General features: G+C 36.9%; 2 protein-coding genes and 1 pseudogene across 3 annotated transcripts; 2 read left to right on the top strand and 1 right to left on the bottom strand.

Moving 5' to 3' along the window:
• The first annotated feature begins 552 nt into the window (after positions 1 to 552).
• LOC143552014 (senescence-specific cysteine protease SAG39-like) lies at positions 553 to 1,787 on the top strand. The gene is made up of 2 exons (XM_077042321.1): positions 553 to 1,029; positions 1,115 to 1,787. The coding sequence occupies exons 1-2, from the start codon at positions 594 to 596 to the stop codon at positions 1,705 to 1,707; spliced, it is 1,029 nt and encodes a 342-aa protein (XP_076898436.1). The 5' UTR covers positions 553 to 593; the 3' UTR covers positions 1,708 to 1,787.
• A 1,166-nt stretch (positions 1,788 to 2,953) lies between these two features.
• Positions 2,954 to 4,158, bottom strand: LOC143552020 (uncharacterized). The gene is made up of 2 exons (XM_077042329.1): positions 3,294 to 4,158; positions 2,954 to 3,214 (listed from the first exon to the last, which is right to left on the bottom strand). The coding sequence occupies exons 1-2, from the start codon at positions 3,405 to 3,407 to the stop codon at positions 2,954 to 2,956; spliced, it is 375 nt and encodes a 124-aa protein (XP_076898444.1). The 5' UTR covers positions 3,408 to 4,158.
• Positions 4,159 to 24,149: 19,991 nt separating this feature from the next.
• On the top strand, positions 24,150 to 25,420 carry LOC143552012 (senescence-specific cysteine protease SAG39-like; annotated as a pseudogene). Its single transcript, XR_013138578.1, has 2 exons — positions 24,150 to 24,634; positions 24,728 to 25,420. The product of XR_013138578.1 is annotated as a senescence-specific cysteine protease SAG39-like (transcript).
• The last annotated feature ends 1,666 nt before the right edge of the window (positions 25,421 to 27,086 follow it).

The following is a 27,086-nucleotide window of genomic DNA, read 5'->3' as shown; positions in this document are numbered from 1 at the left end:
ATAGGTGATAAATCTTAGGCTCTATTTGGTTTCAAAATACTTCAGATGGCATTGGAATGTGACAAAAAAATTGCTACTTGAAGAATTCCATCAAAAAATTGTAGTTTGTTTTGATTATAAATTTATTAATAAAAATTGGATTAAAAAAAAAGAAGCCAAATGGCAAGTTAGGAAAATTAGTAAAAGAGGATTATAAAATTGTAACATACGTAGATTTTTAACATATATGTATTTATATTATTCCACAAAGTTACGTGAAAAACAAATTAAATGACAAACTAACTAGATCTAGATGTGAAGACAAAAGATATTTCAAAAAAGAATATCCCAATCAAATAATCATCAACATACCAACGTAAAAGAACCTATATGATAATGACAACAAGGAAGAAAAAACAAATCAAGCTTCAGTTTTTTTGGGAAGAAAGCTGTCTTGTCATGCCAACCGCGTAGTTATCTACTTAATTAATTAAACATTTACATTTTCTACATATTCATGCTCTATATATAGATCGCATTCCTAAATTCGAGAGTACCTCAACATTTTACTAACTTATTAAGAATCATTATTCTTTTCTCAACGGAAAAAAAACATGGGTTTATCACACAATACATTAATCATAGTAGCAGCATTGTCTGTTTTTTATATGTGGGGAGGGCAGGTCACATCTCGAACACTAAACGAAGAGAACATGATACAAAGGCATGAGCAATGGATGGCTCGCTATGGCCGAGTGTATAAAGATGATTTGGAGAAAGAAGCACGTTTCAAGATATTTAAGAACAACGTGGCGTACATAGAAGCGTACAACAACGTTGGCAACCGTGCTTACAAGATGAGTGTCAATGAATTTGCAGACCAAACAAATCAAGAGTTTAAGGCTACTCGTAACGGTTTCAAGTTTCCATCTACACCAAGATCGGGTCGAACCACCCCATTCAGGTATGAAAACGTGACTGCGGTTCCATCTAGCATTGACTGGAGGAAGAAAGGAGCCGTTACCCCAGTCAAGGATCAAGGTCAATGCGGTAAGTCCATAATAAATTCCAAATTTAAAACACTTTTTTTGTTACACATTGTCTTTTTAAGTATTATTTGTTTTAAAAACAAAAGGAAGTTGTTGGGCATTTTCGACAATCGCTGCTACCGAAGGAATTACAGGAATAACCACTGGTAAACTGATTTCACTATCTGAGCAAGAACTTATGGATTGTGACAGGAGTGGTGAAGACCAAGGGTGTGAAGGCGGATACATGGATGACGGGTTTGATTTTATTGTTAAAAACAAAGGGATCAACACGGAGGCTGCGTATCCTTACAAAGCAGTAGATGCCACTTGCAATACAAAGAAAGAAGGAGTTGCTGCAGCCAAGATCACCGGACACGAGGATGTGCCCGTCAACAGTGAGTCGGCGCTACTGAAGGCTGTGGCTATGCAGCCTGTTTCAGTTGCCATTGATGCTGGGGAGTCTGACTTCCAGTTTTACTCAAGTGGTGTTTTTAACGGAAGTTGTGGCACCGAATTGGACCATGGGGTTACAGCTGTTGGGTATGGAACCACTGATGAGGGCATCAAATACTGGCTCGTGAAGAACTCATGGGGTACGGTTTGGGGTGAAGAAGGCTACATTAGGATGCAAAGAGATGTTGATGTTAAGGAAGGGCTGTGTGGTATTGCTATGATGGCTTCTTATCCAACTGCTTGATGCTTGTAAATATAATTATATGTGTCCAAAGCAATATATTGGATATATGTAACTTGTCACCTTCCATCATCATGTACATATGTTTTCAGTTGTGAAATATTGGGTATGTTTGTAAAAAGGGATCAAATTGTGCGTATTTGATGTTTTTAGGTACCTAGGATAGCTAATATGGAATAGTTTCTGCAACATCATTAGTTGCAGGTACTAATGATACATTGTATAACTGAAATGGTCTAAATTTCAATAAGTGACATCAATACTAAAACAATATTAAAAATGTTGCATAACAGACACGGGACGATTTCACAAAGTCACACAAATAACACTTTATATAAGAGCTAATTATATCTATAACAAACCTGGAGCACATATGTAGCTTTATTATGAAAACATTGACTTGTTTTCACATCTCTTAATAGCACACCTTCATGTTCCCCTATGGTTCTATTTGAGAAGTCTAAGGGTAAAATGATAATATAACAATTTGTTTATTATCATAAATGGGACTGTTGCATCAGAATTAGACATACAGTTTCAACCTAAACATTCCAAACTCCAAAATATAGTTTAAAGGGCTTCATGGCAAGAAACATATAATCTAAATATTAGGACTTGACTAGTGAACCTGGTCATTATTTTTGTCCGTGTGCCGGTTGCTTTATTATAGTTTAACAATAAATGGCATAGGTTCATGGCAAGAAAAGATGTTAAACTTTTGAGTAATAAACTCACTAGTCATTACATCATGCTTTAATGTTCTCTGATAAACATATTTAGTCACAATACAATTTACAGATGCAAATTAAATACTTGAAATTGGAACAACATGAGTAAAACAATTGATTTATGTTCCCAAACAATAAGTAAAACAAATTAACCGTTTAACAGCACCAATTTTCTAACTTAATTTCAATAAATTTCAACACAATCATTCATTCTAGTTTCAGTATTGACCTGAACCCATTATGAGCCGTGACCCGAACCCGCCCAACACATCAAGTTCGCATCACATTCTTAAACTCGGAAAAGTCAACCATATAGCAACAAGATTTATAACAGCAGCCCAAACATAAAAGTCAATGATAGAGTAACAACATTTATAACAGCAACCATGCAACCAAAACGTAAAAGTCAACGTAGTGAATCTATGATAGTCCAGAAAACTGTAGTAAGAAAAACTTTTGAACTCAAAGGGTGTCCATCAATCAGTAATGGGAGTGTAACAGCAACATCTCATTCTTCTTATTCAATCAACAGAAGGAGCTTCTTCTTTAACATCCTTTTCTCCTTTTGACTCCTCTTTATCTTTAACATCCTCCTCATTTTTCTCCGTTTGTTCTTCTGGTTGACCCGACCCTGACGCGGATCCTGAACCAGAAGCCGAACCAGCTGACAAGAAGCCAACTATCTCAGTAGTGCGAGATTTCATGCCCTCCATCATCTCATTAAAACTCAGTTCTTTAAACAACAAATCCATATCCTCTTCTGCTTCAGCAGATTCCCCAGGCTGAACAATATAACATAACAATAATAATCAACATCTCAAACCAATCGAGTTTTTAAGCAGGTTAAAGCTAAAACATTACCTCAAACACTTGCGAGTAAATCAGTGAAGCAGCCTTGACAACATGTGTCTTGGGACCATATATGTACATTATTCTCTCATCTTGTGGACCACCAGGAGGAGCTTGATCAGTCATCTAAACATTCAAACATGCACATTTTAATAGCCATATTTGGACTTGTTTAATTGTAAGTCAATATCTGCAAATAACATAACAGACCTGTAACCAAGCACCGGACACTACCTCCAGCGCCACGGCCTTTTGGCCATTTAGCCCAACGAGATGTGCAACCTATATACATAAAAGCAACTTTATTAAATAACAGACCATGTTAATTTCTTGCCTTATATATAGAGTGTAGATTGGTCACCTGGTCCATGCCGAGTCTAATTTCATGCTTATGGACAGTTGGTGGCATCAGAATAACTGGAAAAATCGGGCCTTGATATGTCTGCATACAACTTTACAATGTGTGAGCATGAGTCAGTGGTCAACATATATGTAAACTTGACATATAGAATGGTTAACTGGCCTTTAGGATTTTGTCTAGAATAAGTTCTTCAGCCATTTTAACTTGTTCCTCGATGCCCATTAAGTCAAGAAACGATTGATAATGACTGTCAGATTCAAAATTAGCTACTAGCCCAATTGTGGATTTTGTGGCTTTGTGAATTTGATGCAAATCTGCATAATCTTTTCCAGCAGCTTTGGAAAGCTGTGAATAGATAATATTATCAATAAAACAAGGAAAAGCGGGTATCTTATTAGGAAATTTGTGATCTGACATACTTCTGTATTACGAATATGGTATACTCTCCTCTCTAGTTTCGCTCCTGCAGCCATTGCCTCGGCTACATGCTGAACTTTCTTAGTATCATCTTCTGATCACGAGAAAAAAAAACTGTTATAATATGCTCATATTGCAATAAACCTTATATGCTTTCATTTTGCAATGATCTTATATGAACAACTTTGAGCAGCATATATTACTACTTTTATGGTCAAGAATAAAAGAAGAATCAAATCGTTGACAACAATGAGATTACTGTTGCAAAAATCTCAGCAACATCCATACAGAATTTACCACAGAAAGTTAACTTTGAGATATAATGTATACAAGATAATATATCTCGTTGACATGCAACATCAAAGAGCTGTAGCAATTTAGAAGTTAATAATGAACAACAGATGATGTGGAAGCTAACATGTACTTGAGTCTTCCAACACAAAAGATACAAATTAGAAGTCCCTAGGGTTTGTTCCAGACACTTTTCGTAACATCACAAGTGTATGTAGAAACGTTATATTACTACAACCTTTTTGGTCAAAAATAAAACAATAAACAAATAGTTCACAACATAAGAGAACTTATTACACATGGAAAATCACAGGCATAAGTCCCTAGGGCTTGATTACAGCCTCTTTAGTGACAAGATTATTACATAAATCAGATTACTGATACGAATAACAAGAATTACCTGCATATAACCTAATCTTAACAGATACAGCTTTCTGGTTACAAAATCAATCAATCTACTACTGTTAACTTCCAGTAAGAAATAAGATACAAATAACTAGAACTATACGCAGGATAATTTCAGAAATAAAAACAAAGCACAACAGAAAGAAACAAGCATCTATCTACTACTGTTAACTTCCAGTAAAGCTTTAAACAGCAAAAATTCTGTAGTAATAGTAGTGGATACAAATAACAAGGTTTAAGATGTATACACAGAAAAACAAAGCATCAATCAGTGTTAACTTTCAGTAAAGCTTCAAAGAGCAAAAATGGAGGATCAGTTATGTGAAATTGATACCGAAGATCTTGTAGTAGTAGAGTTCACCAGCCGAGCGATCAATATTAAACTTCAGTATCTCTTTAGGCAATCGCAGATTCTTCGGTCCTTCGATTTTAGCTTTCACGTATTTGTCAAACGGTGGATTCGGATCCATCTTCTTCAGAGAGAGTTGGTTTTGAAAATTAATGGTGAATTGTGAATTAGGTGTTTAGTGTTTGTATTCAAAAATGGGGGGAAATCAGTCTGTTATTATAACTTCCTAACTAACTAACTGACAGCATATTTTACACTTAAGTCCTCCAAGATATAACTTCTTTTAAGTTTAGTCCCTGTGAGCTGTATTGAAAGTAACGGAGGTGCTGACTTAGTGTTAAGTTGTCGAGGTTAAGTTTCAATCTTCCGTTTTCCTAATGGGATTTCATATCTTATTAAACCGTTTAAAATGCCGGAATATTCTGTTTCCTACTTAACGCCTAAAATGGAGTTCCGTTGTGTTAACCAGGTTCATAAAACAACTAGTTTTTATCCCCCGTATTACGGGGTTGTTTTATATTATTTGTTTATAATATTTATTTATTTTTTGAATTTTTATTTTTTATTGTATGAAAGTTAATTACTTATGGTTTGATGATAAATTGTTTCACAAATATATGAAATGTTATAACCCGGTTTAAAAGCTATATGGGTTTGATGAGACCCAAAACCCGTTTATTTTTTTTACTACAAAATTGGTTTTTTAATTATAAAAAATATATATATCTTTTTTTTAAATAAATTAGATATTAATTTTTAGTATATTCCTACTTTATAGGATTTTTAAATCAAAAATTTGGTTAGATTAGTTTTTAATTTAATGAGATGTTATAACCCATTTAAGAAAGATTTGGGTTTGATAAGATCCATACATGTGAATTCGGGTCAAATGCATGAGAAGCATTCATTTAAAAATCAAGCAAATTCTATGACTTCTAAAAAGGGGAAGTGACCACATCACGACAGGTAGGATTTTTATGTCTTCGTTTATCTATATTATAGATATATTTGCTATTTTTCATAAATTATTTTATTTGTGACACTCAGAATAAGAATATGATTCATTCCGTCTACATATGTAACGCCAAAATGTCTGCATATGTAATCGTAGAAAGATGCTCGCTGATCTTTGTATATTTCACAAACAAATGTAAAATAGAGGGAACGAGTGGTGGTGATGTGACGCAATGTTGCAAGGTTTTGGTCGAACGTGATATGTGATAGTTATCAGTTGGGTCCGACCAGGTGTAAACCTTTTAACCTTAGGGGGGGAGGGGGGGGGGGGTTATCACTCATCACACACCCCATGCAATTATATGGTGCCACATCACTAACTCAAAATCCATCACATTTGATGGTTTTTTACTAGGGGTGGTGGTGTGGTGTGGTGTGGTGGTATGTGATGGTTTAAAGTTAAAAATTAAAACCCCAAATACTCCACTACTCTCTCTTGTGTTCCGGCCAAATACTCCACAACCCCAAACATATCATATAGCCTTCAACACTCACACACACGTATACATATATACACCCACATATGCATATACATACACTCACCATCACCACCTTCTACCAATTCCCTCAAATTCTCACAAACCCTTATCTCACCACAACCACCACCAATAGCCGGATCCGAATCCGATATCCAACTCGCCAATTCATCCTCCGGCGACGAAGTCGAACACTCATCCGACGGATCCGAATCCGACCCACCACCACCACCTTCCGATCAACCCGACCCGACTCCCACCAAACCCAGATCCAAAACCCCAATGTTTTTGTTTAACCCCCCCCCCCTCCTCCCAACGGCTACATCCAACGGTACAATTTCTTGGAAACCACCACTCATCAAGCGTGATGGCCATCACGTAAATCCCATCTTTATCGCGTGACAAGGGGGCGGCGGCGGTGTGGAGAAGGTCACCACGCGGTGCCCCGTCCCCCCTTAGGATTTGGTTAATACTTATATTACTGGGATGGTAACGCGAGATGGTTGGTTTGTATCCTCGAATATGCATATTATTTTAGTCATGTGGTTTTATAGTGGGTAATGGTTGAAACCCGATGAGGAGACACGAAAGTTATTGAATATTCAAATGTCTATACAAAATTAGTATAGTTACAATGTTTAACGGTAATGTTTTGGTTTGAATAAGAAAACTTAACTATAAACAAAGCGGGAAAAGTCATAGTAAAAACTTAATCATACGGTTAAGAGAAGTATGTTAGTAAGTGAACGTAAAATGATTAGCGACGTCTGACGTTGAAAGAACAAGAGTTACGAGTGCCAATACTAAGGAAAGGTTAAGGCGAGTTTTGAGCTAAAAGGCATCTTCATGAAAGTATGTTTGCCATTAAGCATTATGTATGTAGAAATGATATATATTTTGTATAAAATGTTTTTCATGGTAAAAGTATATGTTTTGCCAAAGGAAGGCTAGGCTTTGACATTGATGGTGTAATTAAAAGGAAAGGTTTTGTATAAAATGATGTTTAACAAATAAAGAAAATGTGTTTAAATAGTGTAGACAAACTTCTCACGCACCTCTTTTTTTTTTAGATTGAACATGGCATATAGAAACTGAAAGCTCGTGTAAACTTTGCTGACGTCACTTGACATAACATTCTAACCGTTGTGTGTTTGTGACTTCAGTGGCAACGTCATCGAACCAACGATCTTTAGCCGTAACTAGATCAACTTCACCCGATGCTTTGAAACCTAGACACTGATTCGACTGGGACCAGGCATAAGACCGGTTCGGTTCAATATGTTTAGACCATTTTTCTTTTTTTTCATTCAATCAGTTAATTTTTAGACCATTTTTAGTTAGACAAGTTGGTTCCGGTAGTTTAATAGATTTAAAACTTTTAAATAATAGATTTAATCTTTTTGTAATATTTGAATATTTTTAAGTAAAATATGATGTCACCCGGTTCTCAAATTCGGTCCGACCTATGAACTGTTTTGCATGTGACACGATAATGTTTCTACTTCACTGTTCGGACCGGATGAAAACATTGGCTTCACTTGATCAGTCACAGCATCTTGTAAACTACAGTGGCAACCGAACAGTTGTAAGATGTTGGTAATTTCCAGTGTCAACTAATCAACAACTATGATTAGTGGCAAGTGGCAACTTATCAACTTATAAGATCAATTACTAGTGGTGATAGTGCCGGTTGTAAAAGTTTAGCATTAGTCTCGTAAAAGTTGTGACATACGTACACCACATTTGACACGTTTTATTTAATTAGATTTATTTAACTTAAATAACAAATTATATGTGGCATTTTATAAGAGTTTCCCTATTCTAGGGTATTCCTATGTGGTCGGCCTTATTACTAGTCTAACTCCTTTCTTTTGATGGAATTTCTCAATACCCAAATCCCCATAATCATAAAACCAGATTCTTTGGCTGTTGTAGGAGCTGCAGAAAGGGATGCTTTAGCTGTTGAGGAGCAAGGCACTTTTGCTACATGAAGAAGGGAATGGCTAAAATTGTATGCAAGTCAAAAAAAGATTTACAATATAATTTAACGACCAAACTTTATTAAATAACTAGTTCGAGCCCTCTGTTACGGAGGTTTATTTAGGATTTTTTGTTTTTAATCGTTTTATTATTTATATTTTGTAATGATTTGTTTAATTTTTTAAGGTAGTTTTGTTTTGATTTAATATGTAAATATTAATTTGTTACGTTTATTATATTTTCTTATGTTTGGGATCTTTCAATTAAGATGTGTAGGTTTTTTAGATATTTAACGAAGGAACATAAACATACACAAACATGTTGATCTTTTTAAACGAACAAACATAAACACAAATATTTGGGTTTATGGAAAAGGGCGGTTGATGTAGGTGACGATGGTGGTTGGTGTAAGAGAGGGAAGATTGACGATGGTGGGTAGTAATCGGAAGTTAACCGGTGATGGAAAGGATAAAGCAATGATAGAGGATATATTTAAAAGAGAAATTAAATTACGATTTAATGATTAAAGGGTTTCATATCCCGATTCTGTCAACATAGTCTGGTCTAAGTGGGGTGGTGGGACTCCTCCTCCTGTTGGACTGAGGAGTGTGATACATTTTAACTGTGAAAGTCACTGTTTAAAAAAATTATTTAATTAAATATGACTTTGTGGTCGGATGGAAAGGAGTTTGGCCATTTTGTAATCTTCAAACTTTTCAATGAAAAGATTAAAATTCCATTACATGTAGAAAAGGAATGCTAAATTCTTCCTATAAATGAAGTAATTTGATCAAATATTTTCCATTTTCAATATCTCGAAAAACCAACAAAAAATGGCATTTGAAAGATAGTTTGTGGATTCCGATTCAACAAACCAAACATGTATATTAAGATGAAATTATTTGAAATTTGTAATATAGTTTGCCTCATACATTAGGTACGAGACCATATACTCTATTGATCTCAAACTGCGTGATGGCAAAAATGAAATTTCTTTCAATTCGGTTTTCGACTTGATTAACCACTTCATTCATGTTGAAGGCAAATCGTAAATCATTTCACTTTTATGAATCGACAACCAAATTCAGACATCAACTCCAAAACTGCCGACCAAGTTCAAAAACAAAATCAAATTAACAATGAAAATCAAACGTATGAGTTTGTAAAATCGTGAATCAGTTTAGATATTGAACCTGATAAACCACAATGAGGATGAAGAAGAATTAATGATAATTTTTCTCAGAACCTTTAATTGATTTTGTTTTAAACGTTTAATTGATTTTGTTTTGAACTCGTAACTAATAACTAATTTTGTTATGAACGTTCAATTAATTTTGTTTTGAACGTAACTGATTTTGTTTAGAATGTTCAAGTTCAACACCCAAATTTTGTTCCGCTTGTTCAAGTTTAACACCCAAATTTTGTTTTGAATGTTTAATTGATTTTGTTTTGAACTCGTAATTGATATTGACTTGAACATTCAAGTTCAACACCTAAATTTTGTTTTGAACGTAATTGATTTTGTTTTGAATGTTTAATTGATTTTGTTTCTTTAACGTAGTATGAATTCCAATTGTTCGAGTTGAACACCCAAACTTGGTTTTGAACATAAGTAATTTCAGTTCAAGTTCAACATCCAAAATAACATATGCTCAAATCAAGCGGCTGACGTATGTCGGCATCTACTTCAACAATTGATTAAAACGAGTAAAATTATAGGCTCAAATTAACATGATAAGGCGAATAATTGAAGATCAAACAGAAATTGATTTCTTAATTGTAGAATTTTTGACCGATTGTGTTTGATGTTTATTTGCAGGTGAACATTTTAAGGATAGATTGCGAAACATTTAGCGTACCACTCATATCTCATATTTGTTCTTTTGATTGATTGATTATAATCAACGAGTTTTATATCAGAAATTAGATTTAGGTTATTTACATTTATGTCACCGCGTGATTGATTTAAATTGAAGTCAACGCTTTAAAAACTTGTATACCTGTTATACGATAAAGTATTATTGTACAATAACTCATCTCATAAAAACATGTATTTTTTTAACAACAAAATTTCTCACAAGAATAATAGATCATGGCTAAAAATAAGTACATTAAAATACCATTTCTAGTTATTTATAATATAGTATATTTAATTATAAAAAGATAATAACATAAAATAATTTAGTATATGCATGTTTAACAGAAAATGTATTTTTTGTCATTCAAATCACTTGGTATCTTTAGGTCATTCGTAGTGGGCGAATTTGAAGGTGGATAACCCCCCCCCCCCGCCCCCCCCGACGATGACGACAATAGGGGTGATAAGGGGAGGGGGCGATTATATTTATCGTCGTTCAAACCAATAATAATAATATTTCAATAAATTGACCGTTGAAGGGTCATAACTATTAAAAATATTTTAAAAACTAAATATAAATATCAAATCAATTCAATCATTTTCACCATTTCATATACAAACTCAAATATAAATACCAAATCAATTCAACCATTTTCAGCATTCATACTTCTTCATAAATACAAAACCTATTTTCATCAAGTTTTTTTTTTTCAAAATGGATTCCCCGAACTTTTCCGACATTTGGGATCAACTAATTGAGGATACGAAGAATATTGATCAGATGAACCAACAGTCATTGGAGGAAGAGGTCATGAGCGCAGTGTGGGCCGTCGCCAATAAGATAGTGTATGGCTCTACTAGTTCTCTGTCGCGCCATAGGCGATCATATATCCTTTGAGATCGTCAAGATGCGAACGATCGTTTTATGAAGGACTACTTCAACGACAGACCTAAATTCAACGACGTTACGTTGGAACGCCGCTTTCGGATGTCTAGACGTTTATTTTTGCGCATCTCGGGAGTATATGTATTTTCAATAAAAACCCGACGTAAGAGAATATAGGATTCACTGCCATCCAAAAGTGTACTTCGGTGCCACGGATCCTCGCATACGGCAACACTACCGACATCAATTACGAGTATTTAAATATGGTTGAGAAAACGACACGAGACTCGTTAGAGAATTTTTGCATCGGTAAAATTTAACTTGTTTAAACATATTGTGTTAAATTGTTTATATTAATTATTTTTAATTTATTTTTTTAATAATTTATTTCTATAGTGTTTTGGATAAAAATCTGTTAAGGATAATGTATCCAAATCTGTTGTGTGAGGTTTAGTGCTAAAAGGATAACGGCTAATATATGAACGAAATAGAGATGAACACCGTGATTTGTTGCGAGGAAAAACTCCTTGATCTTGTTTAGATCAAAGGAAAAAAAACCTCGGGTGATGACAAATCGTCTATTACCACTTTATTAATCACAAAAAAGGGTTACAATGGGCGGAGTTTATGATCAATGAATACAATAATGCTATGTGAGTGTAATTACAGGGAACTATCAGCTAGAGTATGCGAGTGTAATTGTGTGACCTAGTACTGATCATAAACTCGGTACTAAAAGAAAAGAAAATAACAACTAACTAACTAGTCCTACATTTCCGCCATCTTCCCACTATCTCCAATGTTGCTTTTGACCACGTGCTTGACAAGTCCAAATAGCGAGAAATCTGGAGGAATAAGTCTTGTAGTCGTTGCTCGTATTAAATAATAACCTACACATAGGAAACAATTGTTAATAATACCAACTGTTGAAGATCCTTGATCCTGTCACAGCTTTGGAACCCCTTCAGAAGGATAATTAATCCAGATCTGTCATCAAGAATAACATATCCTCAGTGTCAAAATTATTTGCCCTAACAATTGCCCCCAAAATGGCGGGTGTTTATGCTTTACAGCTGGCATTTTGAAATTTGAAATCCATGCAAAAGATTGATGGATTAGACAGTCGCCAGATATATTTATTATTAAACCCTTGATATTAATCATAACCGCCTATATATGTGATCCCTATAATCCATTTATAACCACATATTCCGGCCGTTCATCAGGTATCCTTCCTTCTCTCTCTATTCTTTTAATATTATGATAAACATGTCTGTCGCCTCTTCTTCTTCTTCTCCCTCTAAACAATCTGACCAGTCCTCCAATGAATTTGGGTTGACGGAGATGCAACCACGAAACCTTATCGCCAATCCATCTATGGAGATCTGCAAGTTTACTGAGCCCGGGATCGACGAATTCCGATCACTGTTTCCACCGGAAATCGTTTTCCGACCGTACGATTCCGGCGTCCGATGTGATGTTTACTCTCAAACCTGGGTGTGTTTTCCGGCTTGCCCTTTTCTTATTGGTTACACGTATCCGTTCCCTTCTTTCACACAGATCTTCTTTGAAACCACCGGCATGTCGTATATTCAAGTTATGCCCATGATTTGGAGGGTTCTAGGCACCATTGAGAGAATCATCGAAGAAGAGAAGATTGAATTCGGCATCCCGGAACTATCTCACCTTTATACCCTAACTACTCACGGTCCAAGTCGGTTCATACAGAAGTCCAAACCTCGACAACCCCATCTGATTTCAAAAGTAACTTTAAACAATTACTTTTGGAGGAATCAGCTCTTCTTTGTGAATCGCAACTCCATACCTGGTGGGGCTGATTTTCCTTTAAAATGGGTCAGAAAGGGTAGGATCCTGGATCCTAAACAAAGATATAACCCGTGATAACTTATGTAACTCTGAATCTTTTTTCTTTCTTATTTGCAGTTGAGAACTTTGCTTCCCTGGCCAAGTTACCTGGAACAGAAGAAAAAACAAAACGATTTCTTGCCCTGGATTCCGAGGTTAGAACCTTTCAATCCCGATTTGTCGAAGCTTTTTGTGAAATCTACTCAGACTCCAACATGTCAAGTAAGATTAGCATTTGGATAATAAACATAAATAAGTAAAAATAAAACATAATACTTATCTGTTGCTTGGTTTGTGCAGGTGCTCTAAATTCACAGAAGTCTGCTAACAAGTTCTTCCTAGAGGATATTGACAGCATGATTACTCCTCAAAGTATCAAGAAAGAAGCTTTGAAGGCAACATCAACTTTCGAGCCAAGGACCACGACCACCAGAGCCAAGTCTGCAGCATCCAAGAGAAAGAGATCCTCTGATCCCGAGACCCACTTCGACATGATCCTCACTGTAAGCGTCCTCTATCCTGATGTCTTGAATCTGAGGATCAAAAATGCTTCTAACTTTTCATAAATGTTTGTTGTAGGCTGTGAATACTTGCAAGGATCATTATGAGAAGATTGTGAATCAAATGAGTGAGAAGCTGTCAGGGATGGGAAGTGTAGTGGTCACCAAAGATAAAGCCATAATCCAGCTCTCGAAAGACAGGAAGCAGTTGGAGGATCAACTATCCTCAGCAGAAGCCCAACGCCAAGAAGAGGTGAAACAGGCTATCGAAGAGGCAAGGATGTGGGCTGCGAGAACAGTTTTGCAGGCTCGGATCAAGATGGCGATAGAGGCTGGTGATCTTGCTTTCGACAAGGCTGTTTGGGATCTTGAGAAGTGGAAAGCTACTTTGGTGTCTCTTGGTGGTGAGGAAGATGTGGAAATGGCAGATGGAGCTGGAACTAGCGGGGCAAATGAAGTGATGGAGGCTGAAGAAGGAACGGATGCAGCAGAGGGTGAGGAGGCTGCATGAACGAGCGATGAATGATATCAAAGACAAGGCTAGAGCCCGTTTTTTATTTTGCTTTGATTTTGTTTTTAAGGATAATGGTTTATGGTTTGTAACAGACAATAGTAATTAGGTTGAAGGATCAGTGATCCTTAAGACAATTTCAAGGGGTGGCAAAGGTGGATGGATCCTCTGTTTGTGGGGATGAAGCCTTTGGTGCCCCTGTCTTTTTATATTTTCCTACACTTCATGAACAATTAGTAACACCTGCTTAACCCGGGTGGATGGTCCATCATTTGTATGGTGAAATCCGGGTTAAGGATTTTGGTAAGTCTGGGTGACTTATGTTTAATAATAATTGAAAACTTTTGACTATTCGCTTGTTACTTGTTATTTTGAAAGTTTGTTTGATATAGCTTTAGATTATTGAAAGTTTTAAGAAATGATCTTGAGTATAAATTTTAGGATAGAATATCCTTGCAAAAATAATTGAAAAAATTTAAATCCTTAAGTAAAAGGGTTTAGAAAAGATTTTAGCCAAACAAATATAAATTGACAAGTAGAAATCATACCATAAGGTCCAATTAGACCTAGGTTACCATAAGTAATGATCTTTCTGTGATCCTTATAGAAGTAAGTTTAAGGATTTTGAACCCATAAGTCTTGATCCTCGTAATTAAACTTAGAACATCTGTTGCAAACAACTTATTAGATTAATCAGGGTTAGACCCATTAAACTGGGGACAAGCCCATAAATAAAATGGGGACAAGTCCGTGCAACTAGGGACAAGCCTGTGAACTGGGGGCAAGCCCGTGAATGGGGGACAAGCCCAAAACTGGGGACAAGCCCAAGCTGGGGACTGGCCCAAAGATACGGATGTCATCTGGGGACTCGCCCAAACCGAGATTTAGCCCAAACGTGAGATAACATGAAAATTTTATAAACTGGTGGTATGGTACGTCTACCATAAATCGTAGGATCATTCATATGGCCGAAGACAACGAAATTGTCAGCCACTAAACGTGTACTGGTCCCGCTGCCCCAGACTATACTTTGGATAGCGTGCGCTCCAGGCGAGAGTGTAGAAACTCTAATTTATAAGAAAGGTGAAAACCTTTAAACCTTGGAGGATAAAACCATCGGGGGTCATACCCAATCGTGGGCTAGGCCAAGGGAATAGTATAGTACCTTAAATGTAAAGGAGATGTGGCCAACCTCTTGATCATCAAACATATTACTAGAACCCTGCATTGTTACTTAAAACTTGGAAAAAATAAAACGTTAAGAATATATTATCCTTGAATTTAATAAGAATTTTGAAAAGAATAGGTGATCAGATAGATATTACCAATTTTGGGATCCTCGGTCCTCTAAGGATACTCGATCCTCAGAGGATACTTGATTCTGATCAGAAAAAATACTTCTTGAGGTGGACAACATTCCACGCTCTTGGTAACCTGTTGCATTCCATAGTGAGCAAATGAAATGCTCCCTTCCCTGCTTCCGACTCGATCAGATAAGGACCTTCCCACTTGGGTGCTAGCTTCCCATATGCCGGGTTGGTTGTGTTTTGGAAGGCTTTCCTCAAGACCATATCTCCTTCCTGAAATCTTCTGATCCTTATATTTTTGTTGTGTGCCCCAGCTACCCTTTGTTGATATGTCGCCATTCTGATATTGGCTAGGTTTCTGAGTTCTTCAACAGTATCTAAGTTTTCGAGAAGGATTTCTTTATTGACCTCAGGATCACGGATGTTCGTTCTGGCTGTAGGAACCACCATCTCTAGGGATTACTGCTTCTGATCCAAACACCAATGAGAAGGGTGTTTTGCCCGTTGCATTCTTGGGTGTTGTCTTGTCAGCCCAAAGAACATAAGGTAGCTCTTCGGCCCACTTTCCTTTCTTGGATCCTAGTTTCTTCTTTAAGTTGTTGATGATTATCTTGTTGCTAGACTCCGCTTGACCATTAGCTTGAGGATGCACTGGAGTAGAGGTAATCATCTTGATGCCCCAAATGTCACAAAAGTTAGTGTTCTTTTCCCGATAAACTGGGAACCATTGTCACAAATAATTTCTGAAGGGATACCAAATATAGTGATAATATTTCTTTTAATGAAAGATATCACCTCTTTTTCGCGTACTTGAACAAAAGCTTCTGCTTCTATCCATTTTAAAAAGTAATCAGTCATTGCGAGCATGAATACTTTTCCTCCTGGTGCCTTAGGTAGTTTACCCACAATATCCATCCCCCACTTCATGAAAGGCCATGATGAGGATATAGGATACATAGCATCTGCTGGTTGATGTAGGATGTTTGCATGCCTTTGACAAGCATCACACTTCTTTGAGTATTCCATGGCGTCGCTTTTCATTGTTGGCCTGAAGTATCCTGTTCTTAGAATCCTAGAAAACAGAGTTCTACTTCTGGTGTGATTACCACAATCACCTTCGTGAAAATCTTTGATCACCTCTTAGATTTCAGGATCCTCGACGCACCTCAAGTATGGACCTGCAAGAGATTTCCTATACATCATATCATGTAATAAAATGTACTGTGATACCTTGAGTTTGAAAGATTTAGGATTCTCAGTGGCTGAAATTTCTCCATCTTGAATGTATTTTTTAATTAGGAGGATCCATGATCCTTGGTTGTTTGAGGATGATGGATCCCAAAGTACAATTTGTTTGTCAGTTTTTATCTCTCCAACTTCTAGTTCTCGTAATGCTGGCGAGAGTATATGAATGATTGGGATCTTCGTTTCTTCTGGAATCTTCAAAGATGAGGCTAAATTTGCCAAAGCATCTGCCACAGCATTCTCTTCCCTTGGTACCTGAACAATGCTAAACAATTTGAAGGATTTTGCTAATTCCTTCACAACATCTAGATATTTGATTACCTTTTCTCCTTTAACAACATATGAGCCATTAAAGTGGTTCGCTATCAACAATGAATCTATATATACTTGAAGATACCTGATCCTCATGCATTTAGCTAATTGCAAACCTGCGATCAGAGCTTCATATTCTGCCTCATTATTCGTCGCTTGGAACTCACGCGCTATAAACTGGGGTAATATGTCCCCCTGTGGCGATTTCAGTAGGATACCTTGTTCCTCTTATATTGGAAGCTCCATCTGTAAAGAGTATCCAAGGATCCTTGGTTTCTTCTAGTTGTTGAACCTCCAAGTCGGCTTCTTTCTGAATGTTGCTACTGAAATCAGCCACAAAGTCTGCGAGTTCTTGCGATTTGATGGCTGTTCTGGGCTCATACTGGATATCATATGCACTCAGCGTCACAGCCCATTTCGCCATCCTTTCTGATAATTCTGGCTTTCTAAGTACATTCTTAACAGGATAGATAGTTTTCAAAATAATAGTATGAGTCTCAAAGTTAGGGGTGTTCTTCGGGTTCGTTTTTCGGGTTTCGGGTTTTTCGGGTCTGGTTCTTCGGGTTTCAAAGTTTTAAATCTTGACCCAAAACCCAACCCAAATCTCTCATGGGTTTTTCGGGTTCGGGTAATTCGAGTTCGGGTTTTTTCGGGTTGGGTTAATCGGGTTTCGAGTATTCTAGAAAACAAAACAAAAAACAAAAATATTTTAAAAACTACAATGCTAAAATTAAAACAACATATTATTCTTTGCTCGTAAGCAAGTAATCAAATAATAAACCAACATAACTTGAAATATCAATCCAAAAGAAGAGTAAAACTAACTCGAATCATAATCGTCTTCAATCAGACGTGATCTGGTTATTCGATTATGGTTATTGTTAGTAATAAACGGAAACATAAATTAACAATAAACAATCGATCTATAATAGTTGAAATGACAACAATCGATTAGGACAAAATTTTGATAACGTTAGTGACTAAGACTAAGCCTATTATACCTAAAAATATATTTAATTTCAAAACTAAAAGTTTATTTGGGTTATTCGGGTTGACCTGAAACTTATAAATCAAACCGGAGAACCAACCCGAATTACTTTGGTTCGGGTTCGGGTTAGTCTTTTCTCGGGTTCAGGTTTTTCGGGTCGGGTTAGTTCGGGTTCGGGTACGTGTTTTCTTGGGTTGGGTTTCGGATTTCGGGTAAAAGTGACAGCCCTACTCAAAGTAATGTTTCAATTTAGTAGAAGCCATAATAAGTGCAAGAATTAATTTTTCTAAATGAGAATACCTGGCTTCTACATCTAAAAGACTTTTACTTACATAATAAACATGATGTTGTTCGCCTTCGTGATCCTTCACAAGTACAACACTTACAGCATTTCCTAAAACAGCTAGGTACAGATACAAGGATTCTCCATCCACAGGCTTCATCAGAGCTGGTGATGAGGATAAGTAATCCTTTAAGGTTTTTAGGGCAGCTTCATGCGTCTCCGTCCACTCGAACTTCTTGTTTTTCATAAGAATGTCGTAGAAATCTTTGCACTTCTCGGAGGATCTGGAAATGAATCTGTTGAGAGCAGCTATTCTTCCCGTCAATCTCTAGACATACTTTGCATTCACAGTAGACTTTAGATTGATGATGGCTTCAATCTGCTCGGAGCTTGCTTCTATCCCTCTTTTAGTCACCATGTATCCTAGAAACTTTCCAACCTTAACACCAAAATAGCATTTTGACGGGTTCAGTTTCATGTTATAATGGTCTAGTATATTGAATGCTTCTTCAAGATCTCTGAGGTGATCCTCAGCTCTCTTTGACTTCACCACCATATCATCTATGTAGACCTCCATAGTCTTGCCTAACTGATCCTTGAACATCATGTTTACTAATCTTTGATATGTTGCCCATGCATTTCTCAGTCCGAATGGCATAGCAATATAACTGTATATGCCAGTAGGAGTCATGAATGTTGTATCCTCTTGATCAGATGGTTCCATCTGAATTTTTTGAAATCCAAAGGAAGCATCTATAAAGGTAAGCATTTCATGTCATGCCGTTGCATCCACCATGAAGTCTATATGTGGTAACGGGAAAGGATCCTTGGGGCATGCCTTGTTTAAATCAGTAAAATCGACACACACCCTCTACTTTCCATTCTTTTTAGAAACAGCAACCACATTGGCTAACCATCGAGGATACTTAACCTCTCTGATCATACCGGCGTTAAGACGTTTTGAATTTCTTCTTGTATGATCGCGTTCCTCTCAGAAGAAATTTTTCTTCGCTTCTGATGGACGGATTTAACAGATAAATCAAGACCTAATTTATGAGTAATTACCTCCTTAGAAATACCTGTCATGTCTGAATGTTTGAAGGCAAAGTTGGATTTTCTTCGTTTTAGGAAGGATACTAGATCCTCCTCAATCTTACTAGGATGCTGGATCCTAGGAACACTTTTACATCTGGATCCTCGGGATTCAAGGATATTTCTTTTATGTCTTTCTCCCGAGCTTCCAGCAAGCCCCTAGGATGTTGCTATGGTATCGTCTGTTTGGTTGTTGGCTTCATAAATGAAGAATAATAGTTCCCACCAGATCACCATCTATCCTTACAACTCCCCAAGAGGTCGGTAGTTTGATGCATTGATGGTAAGTAGAGGCCACTGGCTTCATCCCATGTAGCCAAGGCCTGCCTACAATAACATTGCAACAAGAAAGTTATCAATAACACAGAATTTTTGGTAAGAATTTAACCCTTCGATGTATATCGGGAGATTAATGTCCCCCAATGTTTTCTTGGTCTCGCCACTGAAACCGACTAGTATCGACATCCTTGCGATAATCTCCGAGTCTGGTATATTCATCTTCTGAAGCACATCGTGTTGGATGATATTGACCGAGCTTCCGCCGTCTACTAGGATCCTGCGTACATAATGGTTAGCAATAAACAAAGTGATGATCAAACCGTCATGGTGTGGATCCTGGATGTTTGATTTATCTTCTCCTTCGAAGAAGATCCATTTGTCAGTCGTCAAAGTGGTGGATATAACCGGTCGTTCCCCGTTATCCAACTTGGTCTCCTTGGCGAGCCTCTTAGCTGCGGAGAAGGAAGTGCCGCATATGTCTGAGCCTCCGGAGATGAAGTTGATCACTTGAGCATCTGGTGGGGCCGGAGCCTCCGGAGATGAAGTTCATCCTTTCTCTGTATTGAGCTACGTGCTCTTCAGGATCAGTGGTCCCGTCATACACTTTCATGTTGGGGGTTTGAAAGCGTTTCGGGATTTCTGCGTCACATATTGGTGGAGAAAATTTGGATAATTTGTGGCTTCCTTCTGGTATCTCGGGGATTGGACGGATCTCCCGGGTAAGCTGGATATCATATCCTTAAGTTTCTGCAGTTCTTTAGCCATGGCTTGGTTTATACCTGCATCCTACATGGAACCATGGTTAGCATTTAAGGATATAGGATCATGCGGGTTACCTCTTTGTTGTGTAAAGGTCGGCATTCCAGAAGAATGGATGAGGTAAGAAGCGTCTGCTACAGGAGTTGGTTCACCGGAAGCTATGGTCTGCATGGGGATTATGTCTCCTTCATGGACCTTAGAGGACCGCTGATGTTGAACCCCTGAGGATCCTTGATTATGGAAAAAGGATCCTAGAGGTTGGGAGTTAAAGGATATTTGAAGATATGATCCGGAGGATCCTTGTTGCAGGATCAATGGTCCTTGCTGAAAGGTTGAGGACCCTTGAGCTGGTTGACCCATGGACCCTTGGTGAAGGATAGATGATCCTTTATGAAAAGTTGAGGATCCTTGAAGCTGTTGACCCATGGATCCTTGGTGAAGGATAGATGATCCTTGCTGAAAAGTTGAGGATCCTTGAACCTGTTGACCCATGGATCCCTGGTTAAGGATGGATGATCCTGGGTGAAAGATCAAGGATCCTTGAGTTTGTTGACCCATGGATCCCTGTTGGAGGATAGATGATCCTTGCGTGAACTGAGCCAAGGATCCTGGAGTGGTGAAATCCAGCATCATAGGCACAAAGGGAGTCTAATCCTCCGCTGGCCTCTTAGTCTTCTTGAGATCTTCAATCTCCCGAAGGATCCTCTGGTTAGTCTTGCTTTGTTGCTCCATGTATGCTTTAACCTGTGAAAACATAGCAGAAACATCATTGTTAGTATTAACCACCAAAGTGGCAACAGCAGTTTTCGAGCTCTAGAAGACTGGTAGTTGCGTCTTGTTTCCAGCAGCAGCAGCCCGTGGTGCTCCCGTGATTGGAGGAGGCATCGACGGCAAATTTCTTGATGAGAGGGGAACCGAAGATGGCATGGTTGATGAAGCAGAGGTTGATTGAGAGGCCATTGAAAGTGATATGGGTATAAAAAAATGAAAATTGATAGGAATAATATGGACTATAGCACCAATTGCCCCACGGGGGGCACCAAATTGTTTTGGATAAAAATCTGCTAAAGATAATGTATCCAAATCTGTTGTGTGAGGTTTAGTGCTAAAAGGATAACGGCTAATATATGAACGAAATAGAGATGAACACCGTGATTTGTTGTGAGGAAAACCTTGATCTAGTTTAGATCAAAGGAAAAAAAACCCCGGGTGAAGACAAATCATCTATCACCACTTTATTAACCACAAAAAAGGGTTACAATGGGTGGAGTTTATGATCAATTAATACAATAATGCTAAGTGACTGTGATTACGGAGAACTATTAGCTAGAGTATGCGAGTGTAATTGTGTGACTAGTACTGATCATAAACTCGGTATAAAAAGAAAAGATAATAACAACTAACTAACTAGTCCTACATTTCCGCCATCTTCCCGCTATCTCCAACGTTGCTTTTGCCAAGTGCTTGACAAGTCCAAATAGCGAGAATTCCGGTGCAATAAGTCTTGTAGCCGTCGCTCGTATTGAATAATAACCTACACATAGGAAACAATTGTTAATAATACCAACTGCTGAGGATCCTTGATCCTATCACAGCTCCGGAACCTCTTCAGAAGGATAATTGATCCAGACCTGTCATCAAGAATAACATATCCTCAATGTCAAAATTATTTGCCCTAACATATTGAAAGAATACAATTATACGGTGATCGTTATCTGAGGATTCCAACTTCAAACGACCTAACTCTCATATACGATGGATACGAAAGAAAACATTCTTTTCCCGGCATGATCGGGAGTATATATTGCATGCATTGGGAATGGACCAATTGTCCAACCGCATGGCGAGTTCAATACACTCGTGGTGACCATGGAGTACCAACGATTAGTGTTCAAGCCATTTGTTCGCACGACCTTTGGATTTGGTGGCTTACTTCGGCTCTGCCGGGTCCAACAACGACATAAACGTTCTCAACGCGTCTCTCGTGCTAGAGTATTACATGAGCCGTAGCATACCAGTCTTACCCTTTTATGTCAACGGTACCTACTATCGTCACGGATACTATTTGGGAGATGGGATATATCTGGAGTACTTGATCATTGTCAAAACGTTGACCCGATCGAAGAAAAAAGGAAATACTTTAAGTAGAAGCAAGAGTCCGCGCGAAAGGATATTGAGAGGTGTTTCGGGGTTTTTAAAAAACTTTGGCATTATGTGAAAAACCCATGTCGTGTATGGTCGATGGAAAAAATGAGCGATGCCATGTATACGTGTATCATATTGCATAATATGATTTTAGAAGACAATGGGCGGAGCAATATGCCAACACTATATACCAGGGATTGTTCCAAAACAATTCCTTGAACCAACCGAAGAATATAACCAACTTAAGGCGGACTTGGTTCAACACGTTTGGGATAATCGTCTTATTGAAGTCAAAGACGAGGACGAAGACGAGGAGGAGGACAGGGACGAAGACGAGGGAGGGGCAAAGACGAAGATGACGAATAAATTAGTATTTTTATTTTAATTTATTTTTCTTTTATTTAATTAATTTAATAAATTAATGATTTTTTTATTTGTTTAATTTAATTATAAAAAGAAAATAATAAAAGAGGTGATGTGGCAAAGTTGGGCGCGACACCACCATTACACCCTAAAAACAAAAACTAACAATTTGCTGACTGCGTGTCACGTGTCGTAAGTCGCCCCATTTTTTAGTCTCTTCACTACACGTTGCCTTATAACATTCTCTATAAATTCTTCATTTCTATATTTATAATTACATTAAAAACCACTATTTTTTCTCTCTTAATTCAGTAAAATAATATTTTTTATACATTTATAATTTTATTTTCCCACTCCTTTATTTACAACCACTTTTAAAAAATATTAAATAACCAATGTTGTTGAGACCGAACCGGTCTGATCGAGATTCGGTCCAGTGACCAGTCCGGTTCAATGCAGTTCACTTGGTTATCAAAGAACCAGTTGGTCTGACCGGAAAATCGGACCAATTGAACCGCTTTTACTATTACAAAATTTATTTATTTTGAAAAATTTTATTTTCATCCCTATCTGCCAATTTTTAGTCGAAAGTTGTTCGGTCGGCTGAACAGGTGAACCGATTTCCCTCCCGGTTCGCTGTCCGATCCGGTTATGAAAACATATCCATAAAATGTGAACATTGTGTCTCCAATTTTCCTCACAAACAGTAATTTTTTCTTACTTATCCACTCATAACTACTCAATAAAATATAAAGAACACACTCACGTATCTATAAAAGAGCGGTTTGAAAATGCTCTTATATCTAATATGCATACTTAATTACATTTATTCGTTAAGTCATTGCCAAAAAAATGCGATTTTATATATATTCCACAAAGTTAAGTATAAAACAAATTAAATGACAATTGTAGCTATAATTAGGATGTAAGACAAACGATATTTTGAAAACAATATAACAATCAAATAATCATCATCATGGGAACATTGAAAAAACTATATAAAAATGACAACAAAAAGGAAGTAAAAACAAATCAAGCTTCAACTATTTTGCTTTTTTTTTTCAAAGAAAGTTGCATTGCCATGCCAACCACGTAGTAATCTATTGAATCAAACCTCAACATTTTCTACATATTCATTCTATATAAATAGAATACATTCCTAATTTGGAGAGTACCTTCACATCTACCAACTTATTAAGAATCATTGTACTCTTTTTAGCGAAAACAAAACATGGGTTTGTCACACAATACATTAATCATAGTAGCAACACTGTTTGTTTTAGTATGTTGGGAGGATGGGTCACATCTCGAACACTAAATGATGAAAATATGATACAAAGGCATGAACAATGGATGGCTCGTTATGGACGTGTCTATAAAGATGATTTGGAGAAAGAAGCACGTTTCAAGATATTCAAGAAGAATGTAGCGTACATTGAAGCGTTCAACAACGTTGGCAGTCGTTCTTACAAGCTGAGTGTCAATGAATTTGCAGACCAAACAAATCAGGAGTTTAAAGCTACTCGTAACGGATTCAAGTTTTCATCTACACCAAGATCAAGTCAAACTACGTCATTTAGGTATGAAAACGTGACCGCGGTTCCGTCTAGCATTGATTGGAGGAAGAAAGGAGCTGTTACCCCGGTCAAGAATCAAGGTCAATGCGGTAAGCCCATAACAGAACAAATTCCAAATTTGAAACACGTTCTTTGTTATATTGTCTTTTTTATATATTTTATTATTTGTTTTAAATCAATAGGAAGTTGTTGGGCATTTTCAACAATTGCTGCTACTGAAGGAATTACAGGAATAACCACTGGTAAACTAATTTCACTATCTGAGCAAGAACTTATGGATTGTGATAGGAGTGGTGAAGATCAAGGGTGTGAAGGTGGGATACATGGATGACGGGTTTGATTTTATTGTTAAAAACAAAGGGATCAACACGGAGGCTGCGTATCCTTACAAAGCAGTAGATGCCACTTGCAATACTAAGAAAGAAGGAGTTGTTGCAGCCAAGATCACTGGACACGAGGATGTGCCCGTCAACAGTGAGTCGGCGCTACTGAAGGCTGTGGCTATGCAGCCTGTTTCAGTTGCCATTGATGCTGGGGAGTCTGACTTCCAGTTTTACTCAAGTAGTGTTTTTAACGGAAGTTGTGGCACTGAATTGGACCATGGGGTTACAGCTGTTGGGTATGGAACCACTGATGAGGGCATCAAATACTGGCTCGTGAAGAACTCATGGGGTACGGTTTGGGGTGAAGAAGGTTACATTAGGATGGAGAGAGATGTTGAAGCTAAGGAAGGGTTGTGTGGTATTGCTATGATGGCTTCTTATCCAACGGCTTGATACTTATAAATATAATTATATATGTGCCCAAAACAAACAAGATGTTGAATATATGTAACTTGTCCTCTTTAATCATTATGCACATATACTTTAGTTGTGAAATATTATCAGTTGTGGTATTACTATGGTGGCTTCTTATCCAACTATGTCATGAATTATACGATCAAAACTAGGACTTATATATTATTTGATATTTAATATATGTAAATTGTTTCTTTTTAACATCATGTTTATGTTTTCAATTATAAAAGTATTTGGTATTGTTATTAAAACTTGGTGTACTCGTACGTAAGATTTGGATCAAATACAAATGAAATTAACGATCTAATTGTGGGAATCAAGTATGGTATTTATATATACAAGTAGAGTATTATGTAATTACATCACAGAGTAATTATGTAATTACTCTGTGATGTAATTACATAATTACTCTATTTGTTTATATAATTATTTTACTTGATTTTCACAATTAGCACGTTAATTGCATTTGTACGTTAACTTTCCCCCTTGTACGTAAATCATATTATGGGTAAGTCGACTCTATAGTTAATATTCAAATCTCATTTATAGGTAAGCTCAAGGATTTGTGGTAACTAGCCTTATATTTATCGTCTATTCTTTCATTGCTATGTACTTTAAAGTGACTTCATAAAGTATTACAATTTTCTCAACAAAGATAATCAATTAGACTATTTACTTTATCCCATTATATATTATCAGAGCTCATTGCTCCACAAGCTTGATCCTTCCAGTTACACTCGGCCAAAACGCTTGCCCATATACAACATGGCAACCTCAAATACCATTATCCAAATCGTGGCCGATACTCCCGATTAAACTCACATTGTCGCATTACATGCTACATGACTAGTGCTTATATGTCACGGGTCATTTCCCTCAAATCCAAACTCACTTAACAGTCTTGGTTGATGATTTTCTCTATTTTGTGGCCATAAAACCAAAAATCATCTTATCACGTGATTAATTAAATGAAAGAACGTAAATTTTGAGAAATACATAAGAAATTTTCGGGTCTACCTTGAACGCATAATAAGGTAATATTGATCATAAGCCAAAAATATTTGATGGCATATGTTTTCAACTCGGCTCATGTTCCGGTCCAATGAGCCTAGTCCAACACATATTTGTTTCCTCCCTCAAACTGGCAGCCTTCTTTTTTGTTTCCATCACATGTTAGAAGCCCATGTATTACACGGACTGATTTCATAAAAATATAATATAGATAGTTTTATAGCCATTCGTAGGTTGGGTAGTTTCATATAATTATGTCATAACTATCGTTTTTTTGCATTCTAAACGAAAAACAGTAGTTGTTTAAGATTGAAGTAAACTCGTTTAACCTCTGAGTTAATAAGACAGCCACTAAAAGAACCACAAAATAATGAAAAGCAAATAAAATATAACATATACTATTAAGATAAATACGTGTTATTATTTCAAGATGGCACTTTTCATCTCTTGTAGTAACTCTCCCATCTGCAAGTTCTTACTAATATTATAACATATCATATTCTTATAGATTTTTGTACCACTAACCATTTTAATAGAAACCTTGACCCTCCTCATCCTTTACCATGCCACCACAGTCAGGTTATATTTGAGCCTCTTGATAACTAGTTATGTTGCGACATTATATAATCGGTAGAATGCAATAATAGAATCAGCTATGTACTTATGTTGTAGCATGAAATAATCTATGTTCCCAAAATGCCCTTATAAGATGAAGCTTCAATAATTCTTGACT

The sequence above is a fragment of the Bidens hawaiensis genome, unplaced genomic scaffold (genome assembly GCF_021521415.1).
Source record: "Bidens hawaiensis isolate Kalapana, Puna unplaced genomic scaffold, B.hawaiensis_p1.1 tig00016751_1, whole genome shotgun sequence".
Taxonomy (NCBI): Eukaryota; Viridiplantae; Streptophyta; class Magnoliopsida; order Asterales; family Asteraceae; genus Bidens; species Bidens hawaiensis.
The sequence above is the reverse complement of the archived record's forward strand: the minus strand, read 5'-3'. Positions and strand labels throughout refer to the sequence as shown.

Bases quoted from the DNA above. Each gene is read 5' to 3' on its own strand.
- LOC143552014 (XM_077042321.1), top strand. From the start codon at position 594: ATGGGTTTATCACACAATACATTAATCATAGTAGCAGCATTGTCTGTT. The intron at 1,030-1,114 runs GTAAGTCCATAA...TAAAAACAAAAG, and splicing joins CAAGGATCAAGGTCAATGCG to GAAGTTGTTGGGCATTTTCG.
- LOC143552020 (XM_077042329.1), bottom strand. From the start codon at position 3,407: ATGACTGATCAAGCTCCTCCTGGTGGTCCACAAGATGAGAGAATAATG. The intron at 3,215-3,293 runs GTAATGTTTTAG...TATATTGTTCAG, and splicing joins TTTACTCGCAAGTGTTTGAG to CCTGGGGAATCTGCTGAAGC.